Source organism: Anolis sagrei, chromosome X, assembly GCF_037176765.1.
Source record: "Anolis sagrei isolate rAnoSag1 chromosome X, rAnoSag1.mat, whole genome shotgun sequence".
Lineage (NCBI taxonomy): Eukaryota > Metazoa > Chordata > Lepidosauria > Squamata > Dactyloidae > Anolis > Anolis sagrei.
In genome coordinates this window covers 2,946,764-2,973,363 of record NC_090034.1, presented here as the reverse complement: position 1 = coordinate 2,973,363, position 26,600 = coordinate 2,946,764, and the positions used below count along the sequence as shown (strand labels likewise).

The following is a 26,600-nucleotide window of genomic DNA, read 5'->3' as shown; positions in this document are numbered from 1 at the left end:
TCTGAGTTGAAGTCCAAAACACCTGGAGGGAGAGCCCAAGTTGGCCTACGCCCGACCTGGATTATATGATGTATTTATGGGTGGTTTTAAAGCTGTAATATAATTATTATATCATTATTATTATGCTATTGTATCACATTATCATATTATTATCAATATTATATGTATGTAAAATATACAGTATTATATTACTAGCCTAGCACAATATTGTTGTTGTTGTTCATTCGTTCAGTCGTCTCCGACTCTTCGTGACAATATTACACTATTAGTGTATATTATATTGTATTATTAGTCTTATACTGTTTCCATGAAAATATTATTAATTAATCTATATCTATATCTATATCTATAAATGCTCTGTTCATAATGAGTACCTTAAAAACAAAAGAACCAATGAACGAAATCACACCAAATTTGGCAACAAAACATCTCACAACACAAGCTCTATGAGGAGCGGCTTAAGGAGCTGGGCATATATAGCCTGAAGAAGAGAAGGCTGAGAGGAGATATGATGTTGTTGTTGTTCATTTGTTCATTCGTCTCCGACTCTTCGTGACCTCATGGACCAGCCCACGCCAGAGCTCCCTGTCAGCCGTCACCAACCCCAGCTCCTTCAAGGTCAGTCCCGTCACTTCAAGGATGCCATCCATCCATCTTGCCCTTGGTCGGCCCCTCTTCCTTTTGCCTTCCACTTTCCCCAGCATCATTCCCTTCTCCAGGCTTGGCTGTCTCCTCATGATGTGGCCAAAGGACTTCCACTTTGTCTCTAGTCTCCTTCCCTCCAGTGAGCAGTCGGGCTTTCTTTCCTGGAGGATGGACTGGTTGGATCTTCTCGCACTCCAACGCACTCTCAGAACTTTCCTCCAGCACCACAGCTCAAAAGCATCTCTCTTCCTTCCAGCCATAGATCTAGATAGATATATATGATTCGCACATATACACACATATATGTATATGACAGATATTGTATCATAGGTTTTAAAGGGACCCCTAAATAAGGACAATGATATATTGCATATTCCAGAGGAGGCAAACCAGACAATCTCTATATCAACACTGGCAAAGGAACAATGGGGAATACTGTTTACCCACAAGCAGAAAGAAATTACATATATTAGAAACAAACACTTCATCATTACTTTATTTTTAAGATCACCAGTGTGGACCACAGCAACACCTGGCAGGGGATAGCTAGTTAAGAATAAATCCTACTAATTTTTGTTCAACTCCTACCAAAACAATTTATTTATTATTCCAAGACCTTTTGAGCAGAAGAGACTGAGCTCGCAGGTGAGTGAGTGAGTGAGTGCAGGTAAGGATGCCTTTCTGAAGGGCCAGAATCCCATAGGATGCTGTGTGTGTCTTTCTGTCTCTCTCTGTGTGTGTGTTTTCCTCTTTCCAGGAGGAAGAGGGAGGCTGAGCTTGCTCCTGAGTGACAGTGTGTGTGCAAAACTCCCGGCAGCTTGGTGTGCAAGGAGTGCCAAATCCGGAGTGGCGGAGAGAGAGAGAGAGACGCCGCTGCCGAGACATCTGGGGCCGGGGGAAGGCTTTCCCCCTCTTCTCCCCCTTCCTTTGGAGATTAGCAGGAAGAGGGGTGCCCAAGGGGAGAACCCACCAGAATCCGGCTTGGCCATTGGACGAGGAAGAGGAGGAAGAGGAGGCTGCACTGCGGAAGAACGGGAGCGCAAAGAGGAAGAGGCCAAGGCTGCCCCCTTGACTGCTGCTCTGGCTGATAGACTCAGATCCAAGCACCCAGGTATGTATGCATGCTGCCGCACATCTGATGCGCTCCCCACTCGAGACTCGGCTCTCCATCCCTTTGTGCTTCTTCCCAGGCAGCCAACCATGGCTGGGAAGGATGGAGCTCGGCAGCACAAAAGGCTGTTGCTGATGGAGGCCGGGGGAGGGGGTGGCATGCAGGAATGTCCTCCCTCTCTCCGTAGAGAAGCCTGGCACAAGGATGCTTTCAGTGCTGGGTACCCAAGGCCTTGATTGACTGACTGACTGATTGATTGATTGGTTGATTGATTGATTGATTGATTGGTTGGGGGTATGAGGAATGTCCTGGCACAAGGATGCTGTCAGTGCTGGGTACCCAAGGCGTTGATTGACTGATTGGTTGATTGGAGGGATGAGGAATGTCCTGGCACAATGATGCTTTCAGCCCTGGGTACCCAAGGCCTTGATTGATTGATTGGTTGGTTGGTTGGTTGGTTGGTTGACTGGGGGGATGAGGAATGTCCTGGCACAAGGATGCTTTCAGTGCTCGGTACCCAAGGCATTGATTGAATGATTGGTTCATTGGTTGGCTGGTTGGTTGGTTGATTGGGGGGATGAGGAATGTCCTGGCACAAGGATGCTTTCAGTGCTGGGTACCTAAGGAATTGATTGGTTGGTTGGTTGGTTGGGGGGGATGAGGAATGTCCTGGCACAAGGATGCTTTGAGCCCTGGGTACCCAAGGCATTGATTGACTGATTGATTGGGGGGATGAGGAATGTCCTGGCACAAGGATGCTGTCAGTGCTGGGTACCCAAGGCCTTGATTGACTGATTGATTGGTTGGTTGGTTGATTGGGGGGGGGGGGGGATGAGGAATGTCCGGGCACAAGGATGCTTTCAGCCATGGATACCCAAGGCCTTGATTGATTGGTTGGTTGGTTGGTTCGGGAGATGAGGAATGCCCTGGCACAAGGATGCTTTCAGACCTGGGTACCCAAGGCATTGGTTGGTTGGTTGGTTGATTGGTGGGATGAGGAATGTCCTGGTGAAAGGATGCTTTCAGTGCTGGGTGCCCAAGGCATTGATTGATTGGTTGATTGGTTGGTTGGTTGGTTGGTTGGTGGGTGGGGGATGAGGAATGTCCTGGCACAAGGATGCTTCCAGCCCTGGGTACCCAAGGCATTGATTGATTGATTGATTGATTGGGGGATGTGGAATGTCCTGGCACAAGGATGCTTTCAGCCCTGGGTGCCCAAGGCATTGATTGATTGGTTGGTTGGTTGATTGATTGATTGATTGGGGGGGGGGTGAGGAATGTCCTGGCACAAGGATGCTTTCAGTGCTGGGTACCCAAGGCATTGATTGGTTGGTTGATTGATTGGGGGGATGAGAAACGTCTTGGCACAAGGATGCTTTCAGTGCTGGGTGCCCAAGGCCTTGATTGATTGGTCGGTTGGTTGGGGGGATGAGGAACGTCCTGGCACAAGGATGCTGTCAGTGCTGGGTACCCAAGGCCTTGATTGACTGATTGATTGATTGATTGATTGATTGGTTGATTGGGGGGATAAGGAATGTCCTGGCACAAGAATGCTTTCAGCCCTGGGTACCCAAGGCATTGGTTGGTTGGTTGGTTGGTTGGGGGGGGATGAGGAACGTCCTGGCACAAGGATGCTGTCAGTGCTGGGTACCCAAGGCCTTGATTGACTGATTGATTGATTGATTGGGGGGATGAGGAATGTCCTGGCACAAGGATGCTTTCATCCCTGGGTACCCAAGGCATTGGTTGGTTGGTTGGTTGGTTGATTGATTGATTGATTGGGGGAATGAGGAATGTTCTGGTACAAGGATGCTTTCAGTGCTGGGTACCTAAGGCCTCGATTGACCGATTGATTGATTGGGGGGGGGGGGGGATGAGGAATGTCCTGGCACAAGGATGCTTTCATCCCTGGGTACCCGAGGCATTGATTGACTGGTTGGTTGGTTGATTGGGGGGGATGAGGGATGTCCTGGCACAAGGTTGTTTTCAGCCCTGGGTACCCAAGGCATTGGTTGGTCGGTTGGTTGGTTTATTGGGGGGATGAGGAATGTCCTGGCACAAGGATGCTTTCAGCCCTGGGTACCCAAGGCATTGATTGATTATACTATATATATATATATATATATATATATATATATATATATATATATCTTCTTCTTTTCTCTTTTCTTTCTTAATTTATCATCCATGTTTTTTAATACTGTATTTTTGAAAACTTAATAAAAACTATTTTAAAATAACAATTCAGCTGGGATCCCGTCATCTACCGTTGCCTTGTTGTTAGCAATGCTTCTTAAGGCCCATTCAACCTCACTCCTCAGGATGTCTGGTTCTAATTCACTCACCACACCATCAAAACTATCCTCAATATTATTATCCTTCCTATACAGATCTTCCGTATAAGTCTCACCACCTTCTCTTGATCTCTTCAGCTTCTGTTAGGTCCTTGCCAACAGTTCAGCTGGGATCCCGTCATCTCCTGTTGCCTTGTTGTTAGCAATGTTTCTTAGGGCCCATTCAACTTCACTCCTCAGGATGTCTGGTTCTAATTCATTCACCACACCGTCGATATTATTATCCTTTCTGTACAGATCTTCTGTATAGTCTCACCACCTTCTCTTGATCTCTTCAGTTTCTGTTAGGTCCTTGCCAACAGTTCAGCTGGGATCCTGTCATCTCCTGCTGCCTTGTTGTTAGCAATGCTTCTTAAGGCCCATTCAACCTCACTCCTCAGGATGTCTGGTTCTAATTCACTCATCACATTATCAAAACTATCCTCGATATTATTAGCCTTCCTATACAGACCTTCTGTATAGTCTCAGCACCTTCTCTTGATCTCTTCAGCTTCTCTTAGGTCCTTGCCAATTGTTCGGCTGGGATCTCGTCATCTCCTCCTGCCTTGTTGTTAGCAATGCTTCTTAGGGCCCATTCAACCTCACTCCTCAGGATGTCTGCTTCTAATTCACTCACCACGCCATCAAAACTATCCTAGAAAAGAATAGGAAATCCTCTAGATTGGATTACTGTAATGCGCTCTACGTGGGGCTGCCCTTGAAAACGGCTCGGAGATTCCAACTGGTTCAACGAACGGCGACCAGGATGTTAACTGGTGCTCCTTACCGAGAGAGGTCAACCCTCCTGTTTAAGGAGCTCCATTGGCTGCCGTTTACCTACCGAGCCCAATTCAAGGTGCAGGTGCTTACCTACAAAGCCCTAAACGGCTTGGGACCTGCCTACCTGCGTGACCGCATCTCCGTATATGAACCCACCCGCTCCCTCCGTTCATCCGGAGAGGCCCTGCTCACGATCCCACCTGTGTCGCAGGCTCGTTTGGTGGGGACGAGAGACAGGGCCTTCTCTGTGGTTGCCCCCCGACTTTGGAACACCCTCCCCAAAGACATTAGACTAGCACCCATGTTGGCAGTCTTTAGGAAGAACTTGAAGACCTGGCTATTCCGATGTGCCTTTCCAGAATAGCATAATTACCAGCACTATGTCCCAGAAGCACTTTATTAGAGTTTAAGACTCTCTGCACATTGCACTTGCCCAGAATCTCAACATATCACCTCTTACACCCAGCACGTTTTAACCTGTACCCCTCATTGGCCCGGCCCTGGTTTTATTGCGTAATAGTGTAGTGTTTTGTTTTGTTATTGCTTATGTTTTTAATTTGCTTAGCATTGTATTGTTATTGTCTGCTGTTGTTGTGTTGAGGCCTTGGCCTTTGTAAGCCGCATCGAGTCCTTTGGGAGATGCTAGTGGGGTACAAATAAAGTTTAATAATAATAATAATAATAATAATAATAATAGGAAAGGGTTAAGGGAGAGACAGTGGGCGGGGTCATGAAATTCCACACCAATGGAGAGAGTCAGAAACACTGGGATGCTTGTGGTGTAGGAAACACATAAAATCTAGGACATTGGTTCTCAACTTGTGGGTCCCCAGATGTGTTGGCCTTCAACTCCCAGAAATCCTAACAGATGGCAAACTGGGTAAACTGGGTGGGATTTCTGGGAGTTGTAGGCCAAAACACCTGGGGACCCACAGGTGGAGAATCACTGACTAGGATGAAAGTGTCCCTATGTGAAAGCCTTCTTTTGAGTGACAGGCAGTGTGGTGTTTGTGGAGGACATTGGCAGGCTCTTGCACATATTCACAACGCACACTGTAACCTGCAATGTCATTGGACGGAGCGCCATTGGTGTCTCCCGAGTCGTGGGAGATATAGCTGTTTGTGGAAGTGGGAGCCCTTTTGTGTAAGTGGACAACCCAGCCACATATACAAATACATAGATATATATTTGGCTGGAGTTACACTTAAAGATGTGCCTATTATGACTTACGTGCATATTCAACTGATCGTATTTATTTATTTATTTATTTGCTTTATTTCTATACCGCATTTTTCAGCCCTTAACAGGCGACTCAATGCGGTTTATATGGTACAATTATCAAACAGTGTCAGTGCAATTAAAACATAACAATGCAACAAACAGGATCAACAGCATCAATCCACAACAGTTAACAATCAACAAGACAGATCAACAAAACAGACATAACATAACGCCTCAGTTGAAATCAGATCCGTTCTCATAATCCTTGTGCCATTCCTATGTTCCATTTACCGTCTTCCTTGATTGGTTGCACTGTTCAACTAAACGCTTGTTCATAAAGCCAGGTCTTAACCATTCTCCGAAACGTCAGCAGCGAAGGTGCCTGTCTGATGTCTGCCGGTAGGGCATTCCATAGCCGAGGGGCCACCACTGAGAAGGCCCTGTCTCTCGTCCCCTCCAAGTGCGCCTGTGACGCAGGCGGGATCGAGAGCAGGGCCCCCCCAGACGATCTTAATGTTCTGGTCGGTTCATAGGTGGAGATGCATTCGGAGAGGTAAGCAGGGCCAGAACCGTTTAGGGCTTTATAGGCTAAAGCCAGCACCTTGAATTGTGCCCGGTAGCGGATTGGCAGCCAGTGGAGCTGGCTCAGCAGAGGAGTGGTATGCTCCCTGAGTGCCGCTCCCGTTAGCAACCTGGCCGCCGAGCGCTGGACCATCTGAAGCTTCCGGGCAGTCTTCAAGGGCAACCCCACGTAGAGCGCGTTGCAGTAATCAATCCGGGATGTAACCAGAGCGTGGACTACCGTGGCCAAGTCAGACTTCTCAAGGTACGGGCGCAACTGGCGCACAAGTTTGAGTTGTGCAAATGCTCCCCTGGACACCGCCGAAACTTGGGGTTCCAAGCTTAGCGAAGAGTCCAGGATCACACCCAAGCTGCGAACCTGCGTCTTCAGGGGGAGTGTAACAGGCTGTAGGCAGGAAGGCAACCAGGCTGACACTAATGAACAGACTGACCTTGACGAAATGGGAACCTTAGATCAGGCTGACCATTTGGAATTCAGAGTTCGAAGGAGTGTGAGAATAGCTAACAAGAAGGAGGCCAGAGGCCAAAGGAATGCCTTCATGTTTTGCAAAGGGTATTAAGCAGTGTTTTTGAGACCAAACCTTTGTCAAAGCAACTTTTCGTTTAACCAAGAAGCTTGCCTTTGCTTGTCTGGATTATCTTGCAGTTCTTATGTTCATGTTTTCAGGACTTTGTCATGTTCTCTTGGGTTTTTGCTTTGCTGGTGCCTTTTTGGATTAATCTTCAAAGTGCCATTTTATATTGATCTTTTTATATTGATCTTTTGGAACATTACCTTTGCTTTTAAGAACTTTTTACTTTTTATTTTTAATAAACTATAAAGACTTCTGGCTTTGTGCAGTTTGGTGTTTTCAGTAAGCTGAATCTACTCTGAGGTGCGACACAAACCTACAGAAATGCTCGTTGTTGTAGTAGGTTTTTTGGGCTATATGGTCGTGTTCTAGAAGCATTCTCTCCTGACGTTTCGCCTCCATCTATGGCAGGCATCCTCAGAGGTTGTGAGGGAACAACTTCTGAGGATGCCTGCCATAGATGTAGGTGAAACGTCAGGAGAGAATGCTTCTGGAACATGGCCATATAGTCCGAAAAACCTACAACAACCCAGTGATTCCGGCCATGGAAGCCTTCGACAATACATAGAACTACTCTTGTTCCTGACTGTCTGTATTTTAAGAAATGTCTTGTGTTTTACGCCTGAACTCTTTCATCAACATGGCACTTTTGATTCCTTTGTCTAGGTTTGTTGCTCATTTACAATCCCAACGATGGCCACTTCCTCTTCTTGCAACTTGGAAGACGACGAGAGCCTGAAGGGGTGTGAGATCTACGTCCAGAAGCACAACATCCAGCAGATCCTGAAGGAGTGCATCGTGAACCTCTGCATCGCCAAACCCGACCGGCCGATGAAGTTCTTGCGGGAACACTTTGAGAAACTGGAGAAGGTCAGTGGTCTTCGCGTCTTGGCAAAGGTCGTTCTTTAAAGCACATCATCATCCAAATCGTGAAGCTTTGAAAATGAAGGAAGCCTTATGCCAAGTCAATCAACCCTAGATTCATAACATCTAACCTAGGACACATGGATGGAATTGTTCTAGGAGTTGCATGTGATAACAAGCCTAGTATTGGGGCAAATTACTTGTCAATGTATTGGGGCAAATTACTTGTCAATGGAATGGTGACGATTTCAGCAGACACAAGGCACTGAAACACATCTTCTTGAACTAAAGCTACTTTATTTAACACAAAACTAAAATAATATTTGCACTAGAAGCTAAGTAGAACAAGAAACATCTCGAGCGGCTACATGGTTCGGCTTTTCGTTGTAATCTAGAATCAGGCACCTCCTTACATTCCACAGTGACGAGATGCCGTACGACGCAACACAGCATACAACGCTTTCCGCACTGAGATTTACGACTCCTCCTTCATGATACAGTTAACCCTTTCCACACAGGAATTACAATCTCCGGAACATTGCATTACAAAACATTACATTTCTAATCACACAAACACTAACTTTGAAAATTACAATATAGTTAATCAAAACATACACATATTCTTAACATTACCAACCCATTCCACTCTTCCATCACAAAGAGATGGAGATCTGCCTGCTTCTTCTGTCTCAGTTGGTCTGTTGTTTGACGCTTAGACTGTGCGCCCGGTAAATGTCTCTGCAAGTCCTCCATATTATCACTGATGTCAGTCTCTGGGGTCTTCTCCACTCCAGTCCTCTCTTCTCTCACAATGTCCACCTGTGTTCTCTCAGACGGAAGCTCAATGGGATTAAACTTTGGGCTTTCTTGGGGCACAAATTATAATGAACACAGCGGGTAGTAGAGAAGATTTTAAATTAAATTTATATACGGGAAAATATATGTAAAATAATCCTAATGCTGCTCAGCCAAATTACTGTATATACTCGAGTATAAGCCGACCCGAATATAAACCGAGTCACTTAATTTTACTACAAAAACTGGGAAACCTGATTGACTCAAGTATAAGCTGAGGGTGAGAAATTCAGAAGCTACTGGTACATTTCAAAATGAAAATAGATACCAATAAAATTACATTAATTGAGGCATCTAATTGAGGCATCAGTTGGTTAAATGTTTTTGAATATTTATATAAAATTGTAATTTAAGACAAGACTGCCCTAACCTTCAATGGAAGTGTGCTTATGTATCCTTCCAATATTAATAAAGACAGTAAACTAATAAATGGAATAATAATAGAGTGAAATAATAAATGGAATAACAATCATAGAGTAAAATAATAAATTTAATGGTAACACTGATAAAATAAAATAATAAATGTAATAATAAAGTAAAATCATAACTATAATAATAATAGATAGAGTAAAATAATAAATGCAATAGTAATGATGATGATGATGTTGATGATGTTGACAGAGTAAAATAATAAATAACCTTGACTCGAATATAAGCCGAGGGGGCCTTTTTCAGCCTAAAACAAGGGTTGAAAAACTAGGGTTATACTTGAATATATACAGTAATAATGAAAAGGCTGAGTTTATATTGAGAGTTTGTTCAGTGACACACCCTGTGTCACTATATTTTTCTTAGAGGCTGCTGAAAACTGACTTGAGTAAGGCTTAGATTACAAAGGTATTCACACTGAGGCTGGTATAAGTTGATAAAAATAACAAGAACGTTTCTTGAACAGGCTTGAAATATTCAGGTACAAATGCTTAATGGTTTCAGTAAATTACTGGCATAAAAAGCTTGTGGTTGCGTTGAGTAAAGATCTTAAAAACGTCTGGGTTACTCCTCCATCACAAAGAGGGATCCAGAAGGTGGACGGCATGGCTGGTCCAGAGGAGTTGATGGTGGAGGACCATCGCTTCAATGCTGGTGGTCTTTGCTTCTTCCTCCAACATTCTGTTTTCCATTCTTGAGTTTGGAATAGAGCAACTGCTTTGGGAGATGGTGGTCAGGCATCTGGACAACGTGGCTGGTCCAGAGGAGCTGATGGCGGAGGACCATCGCTTCAATGCTGGTGGTCTCTGCTTCTTCCAGCACGCTGACGTTTGTCCGCTTGTCTTCCCAAGAGATTTGCAGGATTTTCCGGAGGCAGTGCTGATGGAATCGTTCTAGGAGTTGCATGTGACGTCTGTAGAGAGTCCACATTTCGCAGGCATAGAGCAGGGTTGGGAGGACAAGAGCTTTATAAACAAGCACCTTGGTATCCCTATGGATACACTCTCTGCTTCATTCGGAAAAATGCTGCACTTGCAGAGCTCAGACGGTGTTGTATTTCGGTGTCGATGTTGACTTTGGTAGAGAGGTGGCTGCCAAGGGAGTGGAAATGGTCAACATTTTCTAATGTTACACCATTAAGCTATATTTCTGGCATTGGAGAGCGATTGGCTCGTGTCTGCTGGAAGAGCACTTTGGTTTTTTCGATATTCAATGACAGGCTGAGCTTCTCGTATGCTTCTGCAAAGGTGTTTAGAGCAGCTTGTAGATCTTCTTCTGAATGCGCACAGATGACGTTGTCATCAGCATACTGGAGTTCTATAACAGCTGCTCTTGTAACCTTGGTTTTGGCTTTCATTTAGTCTGCTGAGGTTGAATAGCTTGCCATCTGTCTGATAGATGATTTCCACTCCGGTGGGAAGCTTCCCATCAACAAGGTGAAGTATCATAGCGATGAAGATGGAGAATAAAGTTGGGGCAATGACACATCCCTGTTTGATATCTGATTCCACCTATCCAATGCAGTTAATTTGCATTCTGAAACTGGATTGTATGGCCGTGGATATGGGGCTATAGCAGGCCTGGGCAAACTTTGGCCCTCCCTCCGGATGTTTTGGACTTCAAGTCCCACCATTCCTAACAGCCTCAGGCCCTTTCCTTTCCTCCCTCAGCCTCTTAAGTTTGGCCAAGCTTGGGCTATAGTCATCCTATCCATTGGTACATGATGTGAAGGCAATGGGAGCATCTTCTCTCTTGTCCTCATCACATCCCAACGAGTCTTTCCCAGGAGGCAGATGTGACCTTGGAGCTCTCCAAACTTGCCTGCTTCGTTGGCTGTGGAAAGGAACACTATTCCATCACCAGTCTATATAAATAAAAATGTAATGTTCGTTTGTGGGATTAACAGAACTCAAAAACCACTGGACAAATTGACACCAAATTTGGACACATGACACCTCTCAGGACGAGTGACCATCACTCATAAAAACACACCAGAAGAGACTTAAAATATAATATATTTATTAATTTATTATTTTTGCATGCACAAAAGCACATATATACACAAACACACATATATATATTAATATATACACACATATATGCATATATACACACACAGAATATATATATATTCAGAAAGGGGGAAGGAGAGAAGGAGGGAGAGAAAGAGGGAAAGAAGGAAGGAAAGGAAGGAAGGCAGAGAAGGAAGGAAGGAAGGAAGGAAGGAAGGAAGGAGAGGAGAGAAGGAAATAAAAAAGTGAAAATAGGAAGGAATGAGAGCGGGAAGGAAGGAGAAAAGGAGGGAGAAAGAAGGAGGAAAGGAGAGAAGGAAGGAAGGAAAGAAAGAAAGAAAGACAGGTAGAGGAGGAAGGAAGGAGAAGGAAATAAAAAAGTGAAAGAGGGAAGGAATGAGAGCAGGAAGGAAGGAGAGAAGGAGGGAGAAAAAGAGGGAAAGAAGGAGGAAAGGAGAGAAGGAAAGAAATAAAGAAATAAAGAAAAGTAGAAGAGGAAGGAAGGAGAGAACGAAATAAAAAAGTGAAAGAAGGAAGGAATGAGAGCAGGAAGGAAGGAGAGAAGGAGGGAGAAAAAGAGGGAAAGAAGAAGGAAAGGAGAGAAGGAAGGAAAGAAATAAAGGTAGAGGAGGAAGGAAGGAGAGAAGGAAATTAAATTGAAAGAAGGAAGGAATGAGAGTGGGAAGGAAGGAGAGAAGGAAGGAGAAAAGAGGGAAAGAAGGAGGAAAGGAGAGAAGGAAAGAAATAAAGAAATAAAGAAAAGTAGAAGAGGAAGGAAGGAGAGAACGAAATAAAAAAGTGAAAGAAGGAAGGAATGAGAGCGGGAAGGAAGGAGAGAAGGAGGGAGAAAAAGAGGAAAAGAAGAAGGAAAGGAGAGAAGGAAAGAAAGAAAGAAAGAAAGAAAAGTAGAAGAGGGAAGGAGAGAACGAAATAAAAAAGTGAAAGAAGGAAGGAATGAGAGCAGGAAGGAAGGAGAAAAGGAGGGAGAAAAAGAGGGAAAGAAGGAGGAAAGGAGAGAAGGAAAGAAAGAAAGAGATAGACAGACAAACAGGTAGAGGAGGAAGGAAGGAGAAGGAAATAAAAAAGTGAAAGAAGGAAGGAATGAGAGCGGGAAGGAAGGAGAGAAGGAAGAGGAAAAAGAGGGAAAGGAGGAAATGAGAGAAGGAATGAAAGAAAGACAGACAGACAGAAAGGTAGAGGAGGGAGGAAGGAGAGAAGGAAATAAAAAAGTGAAAGAAGGAAGGAATGAGAGCAGGAAGGAAGGAGAGAAGGAGGGAGAAAAAGAGGGAAAGAAGGAGGAAAGGAGAGAAGGAAGTAAGGAAGGAAAGAAATAAAGGTAGAGGAGGGAGGAAGGAGAGAAGGAGGGAGAAAAAGAGGGAAAGAAGAAGGAAAGGAGAGAAGGAAAGAAAGAAAGAAAAGTAGAAAAGGAAGGAAGGAGAGAAGGAAATAAAAAAGTGAAAGAAGGAAGGAATGAGAGCAGGAAGGAAGGAGAGAAAAAGGGAGAAAAAGAGGGAAAGAAGGAGGAAAGGAGAGAAGGAAGGAAGGAAAGAAAGAAAGACAGACAAACAGACAGAAAGAAAGGTAGAGGAGGGAGGAAGGTGAGAAGGAAATAAAAAAGTGAAAGAGGGAAGGAATGAGAGCGAGAAGAAAGGAGAGAAGGAGGGAGAAAAAGAGGGAAAGAAGGAGGAAAGGAGAGAAGGAATGAAAGAAAGAAAGACAGACAGAAAGCTAGAGGAGGAAGGAAGGAGAGAAGGAAATAAAAAAGTGAAAGAAGGAAGGAATGAGAGCAGAAAGGAAGGAGAGAAGGAGGGAGAAAAAGAGGGAAAGAAGGAGGAAAGGAGAGAAGGAGGGAGAAAAAGAGGGAAAGAAGAAGGAAAGGAGAGAAGGAAATAAATAAAGAAAGAAAGAAAAGTAGAAAAGGAAGGAAGGAGAGAATGAAATAAAAAAGTGAAAGAAGGAAGGAGTGAGAGTGGAAAGGAAGGAGAGAAGAAGGGAGAAAAAGAGGAAAAGAAGGAGAAAAGAAGGGAAGGAAAGAAAGAAAGAAAGAAAGGTAGAGGAGGAAGGAAGGAGAGAAAGAAATAAAAAAGTGAAAGAAGGAAGGAAAGAGAGAGGGAAGGAAGGAGAGAAGGAACGAAAGAAGGAGGGAATGAAGGAAGGAAAGAGACAAGGAAGGATGGAACCAAAGAGCAAAGGAAGGGATGAAAGAAAGGAAGGTAGAGAAGGAAGGAAGGAGAGAAGGAAATAAAAAAGTGAAAGGAAGGAAAGAGAGAGGGAAGGGAGGAGAGAAGGAATGAAAGAGGGAAGGAAGGAAAGAGATATGGAAAGATGGAACAAAAGAGCAAAGGAAGGGAGGAAAGAAAGGAAGGTAAAGAAGGAAGGAGAGAAGGAAATAAAAAAGTGAAAGGAAGGAAAGAGAGAGGAAAAGAAGGAGAGAAGGAATGAAAGAGGGAAGGAAGGAAGGAAAGAGATAAGGAAGGATGGAACAAAAGAGCAAAGGAAGGGAGGAAAGAAAGGAAGGTAAAGAAGGAAGGAAGGAGAGAAGGAAATAAAAAAGTGAAAGGAAGGAAAGAGAGAGGGAAAGAAGGAGAGAAGGAATGAAAGAGGGAAGGAAGGAAGAAAAGAGATAAGGAAGGATGGAACAAAAGAGCAAAGGAAGGGAGGAAAGAAAGGAAGGTAAAGAAGGAAGGAAGGAGAGAAGGAAATAAAAAAGTGAAAGGAAGGAAAGAGAGAGGGAAAGAAGGAGAGAAGGAATGAAAGAGGGAAGGAAGGAAGAAAAGAGATAAGGAAGGATGGAACAAAAAAGCAAAGGAAGGGAGGAAAGAAAGGAAGGTAGAGAAGGAAGGAAGGAGAGAAGGAAATAAAAAAGTGAAAGGAAGGAAAGAGAGAGGGAAGGGAGGAGAGAAGGAATGAAAGAGGGAATGATGGAAGGAAGGAAGGAAGGAAGGAAGGAAGGAAGGAAGGAAGGAGGAAAAGAGATAAGGAAAGATGGAACCAAAGAGCAAAGGAAGGGAGAAAGGAAACAGATAGAGAAGGAAGAAAGAAGAAGGGAAAGAAAAAGAGGGAAGGAAGGAAAGAGGGAGGGAAGGTTGGCCACAGCAACGCGTGGGAAGTGCAGCTAGTACTAAATTCAATTTGGAACGAGGATGACAGGATGTCCTTTACCCCAGGCAGCAAACTGTGTTAGGCTTGCTCTGTGTCTTTAATGCATTGCACACGACTCTGGCTTTTCCTCTGACTTCCAAAATGCACTGGTGTGTGAATGGCATTTTCCTCCGGCCCTTGGCAGCGGCCAGTGATTCAGTGCCCGCTCTTTGCTGAGGAAGGAACTGCAATGGCTGGGGAAGATGCAACAAAATGACCACAACACCGCGCCTCGTTTTGAAATCCACTGGGATTCCTTCCTGTACCTCACCTGTACCTGAGCCAATGGGCGGATGCTATATAAACAAGGCACGGAAATAATCCGCTCTTCCCTCTGTGTTTCCAAAACACATTTTGAGAATGTGCCAAAGGCAGAGGGATCTAACTATCTACTGTTCTGGATAAAGAAATCTTTGTTTCTTGAGGCTTTGACACGTTGCCAGCAAGTAATGAGGCAAGTGTCGAAACGTGAATGCCTGCAGAAAAGGGGGGAAAGCGTGAGACTCTGTCTTTTGTCCCTCTTTCAGTTGATAGTTTCCCTAAAGAATTAAGAGTGTGTTGGAGATTGGAAGTGTACATCTCTTGCTCAAGATGCTGAGGATTCTGCCTCAGAGGATGAGGGAATGATGGATTTTTCACTGAGTCTGTGTCTGATCAGTCTAAAATGCGGACAGAAATGCAGGCCGTAGATCAGAGAGATGGTCCAGCAACTGCAGAAAAGATAGAAGACCTCACAACCTCATAGATGCAGGCGAAACGTCAGGAGAGAATGCTTCTGGAACATGGCCATACAGCCTGAAAAACACATAACCACTCAGAGAAAGAGGATGTTTGGGATTCTGTTTCTCTTGAGAATCAGTCTTCTCGGCTTTCTCAGACTTCAGAAGATGGGGAGTTGTCCGGTGATATGGGATTAGGTCTCCACTCGTAGAGAGCAAAGGAAAGGTTTATCTGTCGGAGCGTATCTTCCTTTACGAACCACCAAGGACGTTAAGATCATCTGGGGAGGCCCGGCTCTCAGTCCCATCACCTTTGTAGATGTGACTGGTGGGAACGAGAGACAGGGCCTTCATAGTGGTGGCCCCTCAGAGATAGAGCAGGGTACAAATAAATAAATAAATAAATAAATAACAACAACAACTTCCTGTATTGGACTCAGGTTGAAACTTGCCCTGTATCTGTTTGCAGTGTTCTTACTCTTGTTCATATGCATCTTGTATTGCACATCGCCTTGCGTTCAATTAACTTTAGGTTTTCCCCTGACATTAAGTCCAGTCGTGTCCGACTCTGGAGGTTGGTGTTCATCTCCATTTCTAAGCCGAAGAGCCAGCGTTGTCCAGAGACACCTCCAAGGTCATGTGGCCAGCATGACTGCATGGAACACCGTTATCTTCCCACCTATTGATCTATTCACATTTGCATGCTTTCGAACTGCTAGGTTGGCAGAAGTTGGGGCTAATAGCAGGAGCTCACACCGCTCCCCAGATTCGAACCTGCGACCTTTTTTCGTCAGCAATTTCAGCAGCTCAGCTCTTTACCAGGAGTCAGTTTAGTAATGTTTGCATTTGGACAATTTTAACTGCTGAGCAAATTGTGGTTTTGGATTGTAATAAAGTTTTGATTGATTAATTGCTGTTCCCAAAATGGTGGCTGCAACACATTCTTTGACATCCTGTCACGATGCCAGGACTCTGCCTAATTCAGGCAGAGATGAACCAAACAAACTCCCAGTTTGTGCTAAACAATTTAATTAAAACATTACTTACTTTCTAGCTGTTTTAATAGTCCAAAATCTAAAACATAAACATAGCACTCACCCACAGTATATAAAAGAAAAACTGACAGCAAACACTGTTACAGGTTCAAGATAACACTGTAGTCGAAAGGTCCAGTCCAGTGGTCAAACGCTGAGAGTTCAGGGAACAAGTCCAGGGATCAAGAGACTATACCGTTGTCAGAAGCCAGTCCAGAGATTCAAGGTTCCAGGGTTCCAAGGGTTCAAGCGACAGGTCTTACCAGTTTATGAATCTGCTGTTGTCACGATGCCAGGGCTCTGCCTAATTCGGGTAGAGATGAACCAAACAAACTCCCAGTTTGTGCTAAACAATTTAATTAAAACAGCACTTACTTTCTAGCGGTTTTAATAGTCCAAAATCTAAAACATAAACATAGCACTCAGCCAAACTATATAAAACAAAAACTGACAGCAAACACTGTTACAGGTTCAAGATAACACCGTAGTCGAAAGGTCCAGTCCAATGGTCAAACGCTGAGAGTTCAGGGAACAAGTCCAGGGATTAAGAGACTATACCGTTGTCAGAAGCCAGTCTAGAGATTCAATGTTCCAGGGTTCCAAAGTTTCAAGCGTCAGGTCTTACCAGTTTATGAATCTGCTTTTGTCACGATGTCAGGGCTCTGCCTTATTCAGGTAGAGATGAACCAAACAAACTCCCAGTTTGTGCTAAACAATTTAATTAAAACAGCATTTACTTTCTAGCTGTTTTAATAGTCCAAAATCTAAAACATAAACATAGCACTCACCCATAGTATATAAAAGAAAAACTGACAGCAAACACTGTTACAGGTTCAAGATAACACTGTACTCAAAAGGACCAGTCCAGTGGTCAAACGCCGAGAGTTCAGGGAACAAGTCCAGGGATCAAGAGTCTATACTGTAGTCAGAAGCCAGTCCAGAGATTCAAGGTTCCAGGGTTCCAAGGGTTCAAGCGACAGGTCTTACCAGTTTATGAATCTGCTGTTATCACGATGCCAGGGCTCTGCCTTATTCAGGTAGAGATGAACCAAACAAACTCCCAGTTTGTGCTAAACAATTTAATTAAAACAGCATTTACTTTCTAGCTGTTTTAATAGTCCAAAATCTAAAACATAAACATAGCACTCACCCATAGTATATAAAAGAAAAACTGACAGCAAACACTGTTACAGGTTCAAGATAACACTGTACTCAAAAGGACCAGTCCAGTGGTCAAACGCCGAGAGTTCAGGGAACAAGTCCAGGGATCAAGAGTCTATACTGTAGTCAGAAGCCAGTCCAGAGATTCAAGGTTCCAGGGTTCCAAGGGTTCAAGCGACAGGTCTTACCAGTTTATGAATCTGCTGTTGTCACGATGCCAGGACTCTGCCTTATTCAGGTAGAGATGAACCAAACAAACTCCCAGTTTGTGCTAAACAATTTAATTAAAACAGCACTTACTTTCTAGCTGTTTTAATAGTCCAAAATCTAAAACATAAACATAACACTCAGCCATAGTATATAAAACAAAAACTGACAGCAAACACTGTTACAGGTTCAAGATAACACCGTAGTCGAAAGGTCCATTCCAGTGGTCAAACGCCGAGAGTTCAAGGAGCAAGAGTCTATATTGTAGTCAGAAGCCAGTCCAGAGATTCAAGGTTCCAGGGTTCCAAGGGTTCAAGAGACAGGTCAGGATACTGAAAATCCACAAATCTGGGGGAAAATCAGCATAATCTACTACCAAAATAAGACAAATACTTTTCTCCCAAAGATCAGTCCCAAGGCTAGCTCCTTATATCCAGAAACACCCAGCTGCAACCTATCTCTTGTATACCTGGCCGCTCTTAATGAGTCCAAGTCCCCTTTCAGGGCCAGATCAACTACACCCCAGAGTATTGAAGGAACTAGCGGAAGTCATTTCGGAACCATTGGCAACCATCTTTGAGAGTTCTTGGAGAACGGGAGAAGTTCCAGCAGATTGGAGGAGGGCCAATGTGGTCCCAATCTTCAAGAAGGGAAAAAAGGACGACCCAAACAACTACCGTCCGGTCAGCCTCACGTCGATACCGGGCAAGATTCTGGAAAAGATTGTTAAGGAAGTGGTCTGCAAACACTTAGAAACAAATGCAGTCATCGCTAATAGTCAACATGGATTTATCAAAAACAAGTCATGCCAGACTCATCTGATCTCTTTCTTCGATACAGCTACAAGCTGGGTAGATGCGGGGAATGATGCCGTGGATGTAGCGTACCTGGATTTCAGGAAGGCCTTCTTGGACAAGGTCCCCCATGACCTTCTGGCAAGGAAACCAGTCCAATGTGGGCGAGGCAAAACTACGGTGAGGTGGATCTGTAATTGGTTAAGTGGACGAACACAGAGAGTGCTCACTAATGCTTCCTCTTCATCTTGGAAAGAAGTGACGAGCGGAGTGCCGCAGGGTTCCGTCCTGGGCCCGGTCCTGTTCAACATCTTTATTAACGACTTAGATGAAGGGCTAGAAGGCAGGATCATCAAGTTTGCAGATGACACCAAATTGGGAGGGAGAGCCAAGACTCCAGAGGACAGGAGCAGGATTCAAAACGATCTTGACAGATAAGAGAGATGATTGGCCAAAACTAACAAAATGAAGTTCAACTGTGACAAATGTAAGATACTCCACTTTGGCAGAAAAAATGAAATGCAAAGATACAGAATGGGGGACAATGCCTGGCTCGAGAGCAGTACGTGTGAAAAAGATCTTGGAGTCCTCGTGGACAGCAAGTTAAACATGAGCCAACAATGTGATGTGGCGGCAAAAGAAGCCAATGGGATTTTGGCCTGCATCAAGAGGATCCTAGTGTCTAGATCTAGGGAAGTCATGCTCCCCATGCTCTGTTCTGCTTTGGTTAGACCACATCTGGAATATTGTGTCCAATTCTGGGCACCACAATTCAAGAGAGATATTGACAAGCTGCAATGTGTCCAGAGGAGGGCGACTAAAATGATCAAGGGTCTGGAGAACAAGCCCTATGAGGAGCGGCTTAGGGAACTGGGCATGTTTAGCCTGAAGAAGAGAAGGCTGAAGGGAGATATGATAGCCATGTATCAATATGTGAGAGGAAGCCACAGGGAGGAGGAGGGAGCAAGCTTGTTTTCTGCTTCCCTGGAGACTAGGACGCGGAACAATGGCTTCAAACTACAAGAGAGGAGATTCCATCTGAACATTAGGAAGAACTTCCTGACTGTGAGAGCTGTTCAGCAGTGGAACTCTCTGCCCCGGAGAGAGTGTGGTGGAGGCTCCTTCTTTGGAAGCTTTTAAGCAGAGGCTGGATGGCCATTTGTCAGGGGTGATTTGAATGCAATATTCCTGCTTCTTGGCAGAATGGGGTTGGACTGGATGGCCCATGAGGTCTCTTCCAACTCTTTGATTCTATTATTCTATCTCCACCCTTAATTGCTTTCACCCATGAACTCTTACTTACAGATTACTCAACCCTTTAGAAATAAGACTTACATTAACCCTTCCATCACCAACTGCGAGACTTACCACCACCAACCACCATCAACTGCTGGACATGATACATAACACAGGTGTTGTATGTCAGCCTGTTCAGCCTGTGGTTGTGTGTGATGTTCATGCTGGGAACGGGGATGATGTTTCTGATGGTGGGCCTGGGTCTGTTTACAGTGAGGATGAGTGTTTGCCTGGGCCTGAGTTAAGCTCAGATGAGAGGCCCAAGCTATCTCTGGAAGATTCACAAGGCCACATTCCTGGGGAGGCCCTTCACAGTCTTTCTCAGAGCAACTGTCTGAAGATGATTTGTCAGATGCAGAAGTTATTGAGAGTCAAGATAATGAGAGTGTATATAGAAAGTGAGGCTTTTGTAAACAGTGATAGAGTGCTCAGGTGCAAATAGGATCCGTTCGTTTACAGGAAAAGAGAGATAAAGAACCTTTATCTAGTAGGAAAGTCAAGCAAAATGCTTTCAGTTTTGGAATCTGGAAAAGGCTTATATTGAGGCATGGGAAAGAGTTGCCTCAGTTGGGTCAATGTTGGAATTTCATGTTAGGCTTGTTCTCAAGTGTTCTTAGTTTCATGTACCAAGTTTTTTCCAAGCTCCTGATTTGTATATTGGATTTTTTATGCTGCCTTGTTTCGTGGATTTTTGTACCTGTTTCATGGATTTATATACTTACGGACCTGGTATACAACATGGAGCAATATTTGTTTTGGATGTTTACTGCTTTACAGTTTTACTACTTTGCTTACTTATATTCTTCAGTAAACTGCTTTCTGATTTTACCAGGCTGGTGTGGTGTTCAAGGTCAGTGGTGTTCCTGCTCTGACGTATTGCCATGGCATTGTGGAGTTGTAGTTTGGTGAGGCATAGGCAAACTTGGAGCCTCCAGGTGTTTTGGACTTCATCTCCCACTATTCCTTCAGTACGTGGACGCCATACTCATAGCACAGACATTGGCCAACTTGGGCCCTGGAAAAGGCTTATATTGAGTCATGAGAAAGAGTTGCCTCAGTTGGGTCAACGTTGGAATTTCATGTCTAGCCTTGCTCTCAAGTGTTCTTAGTTTCATGTACCAAGTTTTTTCCAAGCTCCTGATTTGTATATTCGATTTTTTTTGCTGCTTTGTTTTGTGGATTTTTGTACCTGTTTCATGGATTTATATACTTACGGACCTGGTATATAACATGGAGTAATATTTGTTTTGGATGTTTACTGTTTTACAGTTTTACTACTTCGCTTACTTATATTCTTCAGTAAACTGCTTTCTGATTTTACCAGGCTGGTGTGGTGTTTAAGGTCAGTGGTGTTCCTGCTCTGGCGTATTGCCATGGCATTGTGGAGTTGTAGTTTGGTGAGGCATAGGCAAACTTGGGGCCTCCAGGTGTTTTGGACTTCAACTCCCACTATTCCTTCAGTACATGGACGCCATACTCATAGCACAGACATTGGCCAACTTGGGCCCTGGAAAAGGCTTATATTGAGGCATGAGAAAGAGTTGCCTCAGTTGGGTCAACGTTGGAATTTCATGTCTAGGCTTGCTCTCAAGTGTTCTTAGTTTCATGTACCAAGTTTTTTCCAAGCTCCTGATTTGTATATTGGATATTGAACATGATACATAACACATCCATACTGATCTTGAAATTGAGCGATTTGGAGCGGTTCGCTGATAGTGAGATCCAAACTGCGGATACTGAAACCTGACAAGCAGATACGAGATCTGGTGCTAGGCTGCTGTGAGTCTGTGCCTGGTGAGACTGAACTGGCAGAACTGGCAAGTACATTGGAACCTTGACTGAAGAGTATCCCAACTTAAGAGTGTTTTGAGTTAAGAGCCATCACTCAGCTGTGGTTCCACTTTGACATACAAGCAGCACTTTGAATTAAGAGCAAGTGACTGAAGAGTATCCCAACTTAAGAGTGTTTTGAGTTAAGAGCCATTACTCAGCTGTGGTTTCACTTTGACATACGAGCAGCGCTTTGAGTTAAGAGAAAGTGGTAGAGGGAGAGCTAGTGTGAGAGTATGTAAGGGCTTTAGGGCTTCAAGGGAGCAGTCTCCGAGCCTCATGCCCTTGTCTGCTTTGAGAGATGATTGGTGTCCACTTTCCTCTTGTCTGCTTTGAGGAACTTTGGGTCAGTGGATTATGTGTAGCTTTTATTCCCGGTATGTTTGGCTTCATGAAGAGAGAGGGAGAGAATGAGAGCAAGAGAAGGAGGGAGGCTGGAAGGAGGACAGGAGGAGGAAGAATAAAAGGAGGCTAAGTTGCTAAAACCCAATGTTCCCCAGTCAAAGCAATCTCACCAGCGTTGATTGTAGTGTGGAAGGAGTGAGGCTGGAGTCTCAAGGATGTATGGAAGACCTCAGATTCCACATCCTCCAGCGCAAGGGGGATCTGTAGTACACTCCTGAATGTGTGAAAGAGGCTCTTTGCAAATGGGAACCCTCTCATCCTCGTCGTTGCCGCCTTGCCTCATTAGTCCTTGACATTTCCACGCAGGAAGCGTGGCAGCACATTGTGTCTGGCGCAGCGTAGCTTGACGTTACAGCTTAATGCATCATGAAAGCCACATCTTGGGAGACAGGGGTATAAATTTTGCATGAAAAGCTTGCAGTTTAGAAATGACGGCCGCTCTGTGAGGCTAAATGGGTTTTGAAAGGCTGGGGAAAGAGGCAGCTTTCTGCGCCTGACAGCGAGCGAAGCAAAGGAAGCTGGAACGGAGGCCTTGCAAAGGTCACTTCGGTGGGGATGGAGCAGCAACGAGGCAGGGACAATTGTACCAGGGGAGATTTCGGAAGCGATTGTGAAGGAGGGTAAAACTACTGCCACCAAATTTGTGAGGAAGCCCTGTAAGTCTCAGCATCAACTTAGGAGCTGGTTTATAAAGGGACTATTACTTACAGAAGGCTTTATTCATTTGATAGCGTAGTGTTTACTGTGCCTGGTTTGACTTTATTTCTTATGCAGGCTATTTGACTTAGGAGAAACTGTATCAGGCAAGGCTTGAGGAAAACAGTAACTAGTTTATTGGAACAAGCAAGGTATAACAGATTCGATGTTTCTTCTCTAGAGGCACAAATCTTGATTGGTTACATTAGTAAGGGTTCATGAGTAACTTTAGGTACAGACTTTAAGAGGTTTCTATAAGCAGATGTATCTTTCCTGGACAACTGTCCTAATAAAACAAATAAGCTAAAAGGCTTATTTAACAGAATTGGCTCCCAGCCAAACCCTGATTCTTAATATTAAAGAACCAGTCTTCCCTATAGTTCTCTAACTATGGTTTTCCATACACCACAGGATCAACTACCTTCTCCTGTAACTCTTTGGTCACAGACTAGTTCCCTGTTTCTCCCACTAGAGAAATCAGTCTTCCCTGTAACTCTACCGGTCACAGACTCTTCCCTGATTCTCCCACTAGAGAAATCAGTCTTCCCTGTAACTCTACAGGTCACAGACTCTTCCCTGTTTCTCCCACTAGAGAAATCAGTCTTCCCTGTAACTCTACCGGTCACAGACTCTTCCCTGATTCTCCCACTAGAGAAATCAGTCTTCCCTGTAGCTCACCGGCTTACAGACTGCCACTTTCAAACAGCTGCCCCGTGAAGTGACAGTTGGCTCCGCCCCCGTTGCTATGGCAACTCTGCTCAAGCCAAACCAGCCACCATCTCTAACAAAATATAATCCTACATACTTACCATTTATTAACTACTGTTTCAACAACCCATAACCATAAGAATAAAAGTTACACATCGTCACAGCGATTCTTTCCAAAGTAAAGCAAGGTCTGTTTGGTGAAAGTACACCTTCCACATAAAACATATTCCTAATGCCATGCCCTTTATACGAAAGGTGTTCACTCAAGATTTCCCCTGACCCCCTTCTTGTGGACGGAGAGCAATGAGGCTTGGCCCATTTCAGAGTCCTTCTCTCCATGCGTGCCACCTTGAGACACACACCTCTCCCATCGTTTGAAGCAATTGTAAACACCTCACTTGTAGAAGTTGAGAGGTTGCTCCAAAAGCCATGTTGTGACTTCGGAAATCAGAGTCTCATCACTGGAGAAATGCTTGCCCTTCAAAAATAATTTCCTTGTTGGGAAGAGGTGGAAGTCCGATGGTGCGAGGTCGGGTGAATCAGGGTAAACAGAATGTTTATCCTGAATGAAAAACGGAATGTTGTTGGGCAGGAAAAGAGATTTGAAAGATGGCCTCAAAGCCAACCTTAAAAACTCTGGCATAGACACTGAGAACTGAGAAGACCTGGCCCTTGAGCGCTCCAGCTGGAGGTCAGCTGTGACCAGCAGTGCTGCAGAATTTGAAGTAAGAATCGGGGGGATGCGGGAGAATTTCAGAGCCACAGGACCATGCTGCTCCCATTTGGGCAACAGGTGAGTTGTGAACTGGTGCATGATCTTGCAGAAGGTGAACACATTTGGTGAGCATGCCATGTCCATCTCTTGGTTTGGATGGCCTCCTAAAATGTCCGCAGCAGTGAAGCCTAGTCTGCCCCAGTGATCCTGGTCCCCTTTGCTAGGAAATCCATCAATCCTACTCTGTGCTGGTCCCAAAATCCTTCGAGCGTGACCTTTCAAGGAAAGGAACTGGAGGACTGCTCTGGGTTCCACTGGGTCCATTCTCCAACCTCACTCCACTTCTGCACCTGTAGTAAAATCAAGACCATTCTCAGTTCAGAGTTGTAAATTGCACGTAACCTATAGAATCATAGAATCCTAGAGTTGGAAGAGACCTCGTGGGCCATCATCCAGTCCAACCCCATTCTGCCAAGAAGGAGGAATATTGCATTCAAAGCACCCCTGACAGATGGCCATCCAGCCTCTGTTTAAATGCCTCCAAAGAAGGAGCCTCCACCACACTCCAGGGCAGAGAGTTCCACTGCTGAACAGCTCCCACAGTCAGGAAGTTCTTCCTCATGTTCAGATGGAATCTCCTCTCTTGTAGTTTGAAGCCATTGTTCTGCGTCTCCAAGGAAGCAGAAAACAAGCTTGCTCCCTCCTCCCTGTAACTTCCTCTCACATATTTATACATGGCTATGATGAAGGAGCCTCCACCACACTCCGGGGCAGCGAGTGCCACTGCTGAACAGCTCCCACAGTCAGGAAGTTCTTCCTCATGTTCAAGTGGAATCTCCTCTCTTGTAGTTTGAAGCCATTCTGTGTCTCCAGAGAAGCAAAAAACAAGCTTGCTCCCTCCTCCCTGTGGCTTCCTCTCACATATTTATACATGGCTATCATGTCTCCTCTCATCCTTCTCTTCTTCAGGCTAAACATGCCCAGCTCCTTAAGCCGCTCCTCATTGGGATTGTTCTCCAGACTCTTGATCATTTTAGTCGCCCTCCTCTGGACACATTCCAGCCTCTGTTTAAAAGCCTCCAAAGAAGGAGCCTCCACCACACTCCAGGGCAGACAGTTCCACTGCTGAACAGCTCCCACAGTCAGGAAGTTCTTCCTCATGTTCAGATGGAATCTCCTCTCTTGTAGTTTGAAGCCATTCTGTGTCTCCAGAGAAGCAGAAAACAAGCTTGCTCCCTCCTCTCTGTGGCTTCCTCTCACATATTTATACATGGCTATGATGTCTCCTCTCAGCCTTCTCTTCTTCAGGCTAAACATGCCCAGCTCCTTAAGCCGCTCCTCATAGGGCTTGTTCTCCAGACCCTTGATCATTTGCGTCGCCCTCCTCTGGACACATTCCAGCTTGTCAATATCTATAGAGACTTCTATACACATGTATACAACATATAACACATGTACTGTTTCCGTGTCCTGCGATAAATAGAAGTGGGTCAGGGGAAATCCTTAATGAATGGCCCTCATAGCTTTGTAAAAAATTTAATTACTCTGCCACATATGAATCCACAAAGAATACTTTAATAAACCCTTATTATCTCAGAATGTAACCCATTGCAAGCCACATCATTCCATGAGACCTGTGGCTTCCAACTTGTGGTCATAACAACAGCGAGTTTGGATTGTGACCTAGACCTAGAACTTAACCCATGAAGACTTCAGCCAATCGGTCTCTTGGCCAACATGGCCACTCTTGAACCTCTCTAGAAGGGTTGCTCATCTTCTTGAGAAACTCCACGACATCCCAATGCAAGGATGTCTTCATGAAAGAGAATGAATGAAGCGTTCCTCAAGAACCCAGCTCTTGATGGTAATTTCAAGTTGGGCATGGTTGTGTTGGCTTGGAGGGCCCAGATACTAATGAGGAAAGCTCAGGTTCAGGTGAGGATGGGCAACTTCTGGCTCTCTTGATGTTCTTCAGAGTTGCAACTTCTATCATTCCTTATCATGGACTAGACTGGCCTGGTTTGATATCATCTGGAGAGCCAGAAGATGGCCATCCCTAGAAGGTAGATAGTAGAATGGGCTGTAAGTAGGCACAAGTTTGTCTAGGATGGTGGTTCTCAATCTTCTTAATGCTCTAGCTTCTTAACACAGTTCCTCATGTTGTGGTGACCCTCAACCATAACATTATTTGTTGTGGTGACCCTCAACCATAACATTATTTGTTGTGGTGACCCTCAACCATAACATTATTTGTTGTGACCCTCAACCATAACATTATTTTCGTTGCTACGTCATAACTGTGATTTTGTTCCTGTTATGAATCGTCATGTAAATATCTGATATGCAGGATATATTTTCATTCACTGGACCAAATTTGGCGCCAACACCCAATACACCCAACTGGTGGGGTTGATTTTGTCATTTGGGAGTTGTAGTTCCTGGGATTTATAGTTCACCTACAATCAAAGAACATTCTGAACTCCACCAAC

At 44.5% G+C, this 26,600-nt stretch overlaps 1 protein-coding gene across 1 annotated transcript in view; it reads left to right on the top strand.

Moving 5' to 3' along the window:
- Positions 1–1,412: 1,412 nt before the first annotated feature.
- Positions 1,413–26,600, top strand: part of LOC137098007 (cAMP-dependent protein kinase type I-beta regulatory subunit-like) — a 224,657-nt gene continuing 199,469 nt past the window's right edge. Inside the window, exons 1-2 of the mRNA XM_067473657.1 lie at positions 1,413–1,756; positions 7,912–8,115. Coding sequence (XP_067329758.1) covers positions 7,939–8,115 — 177 coding nt within the window. The 5' untranslated portion in view covers positions 1,413–1,756; positions 7,912–7,938. The remainder of the gene's footprint in view (positions 1,757–7,911; positions 8,116–26,600) is intronic.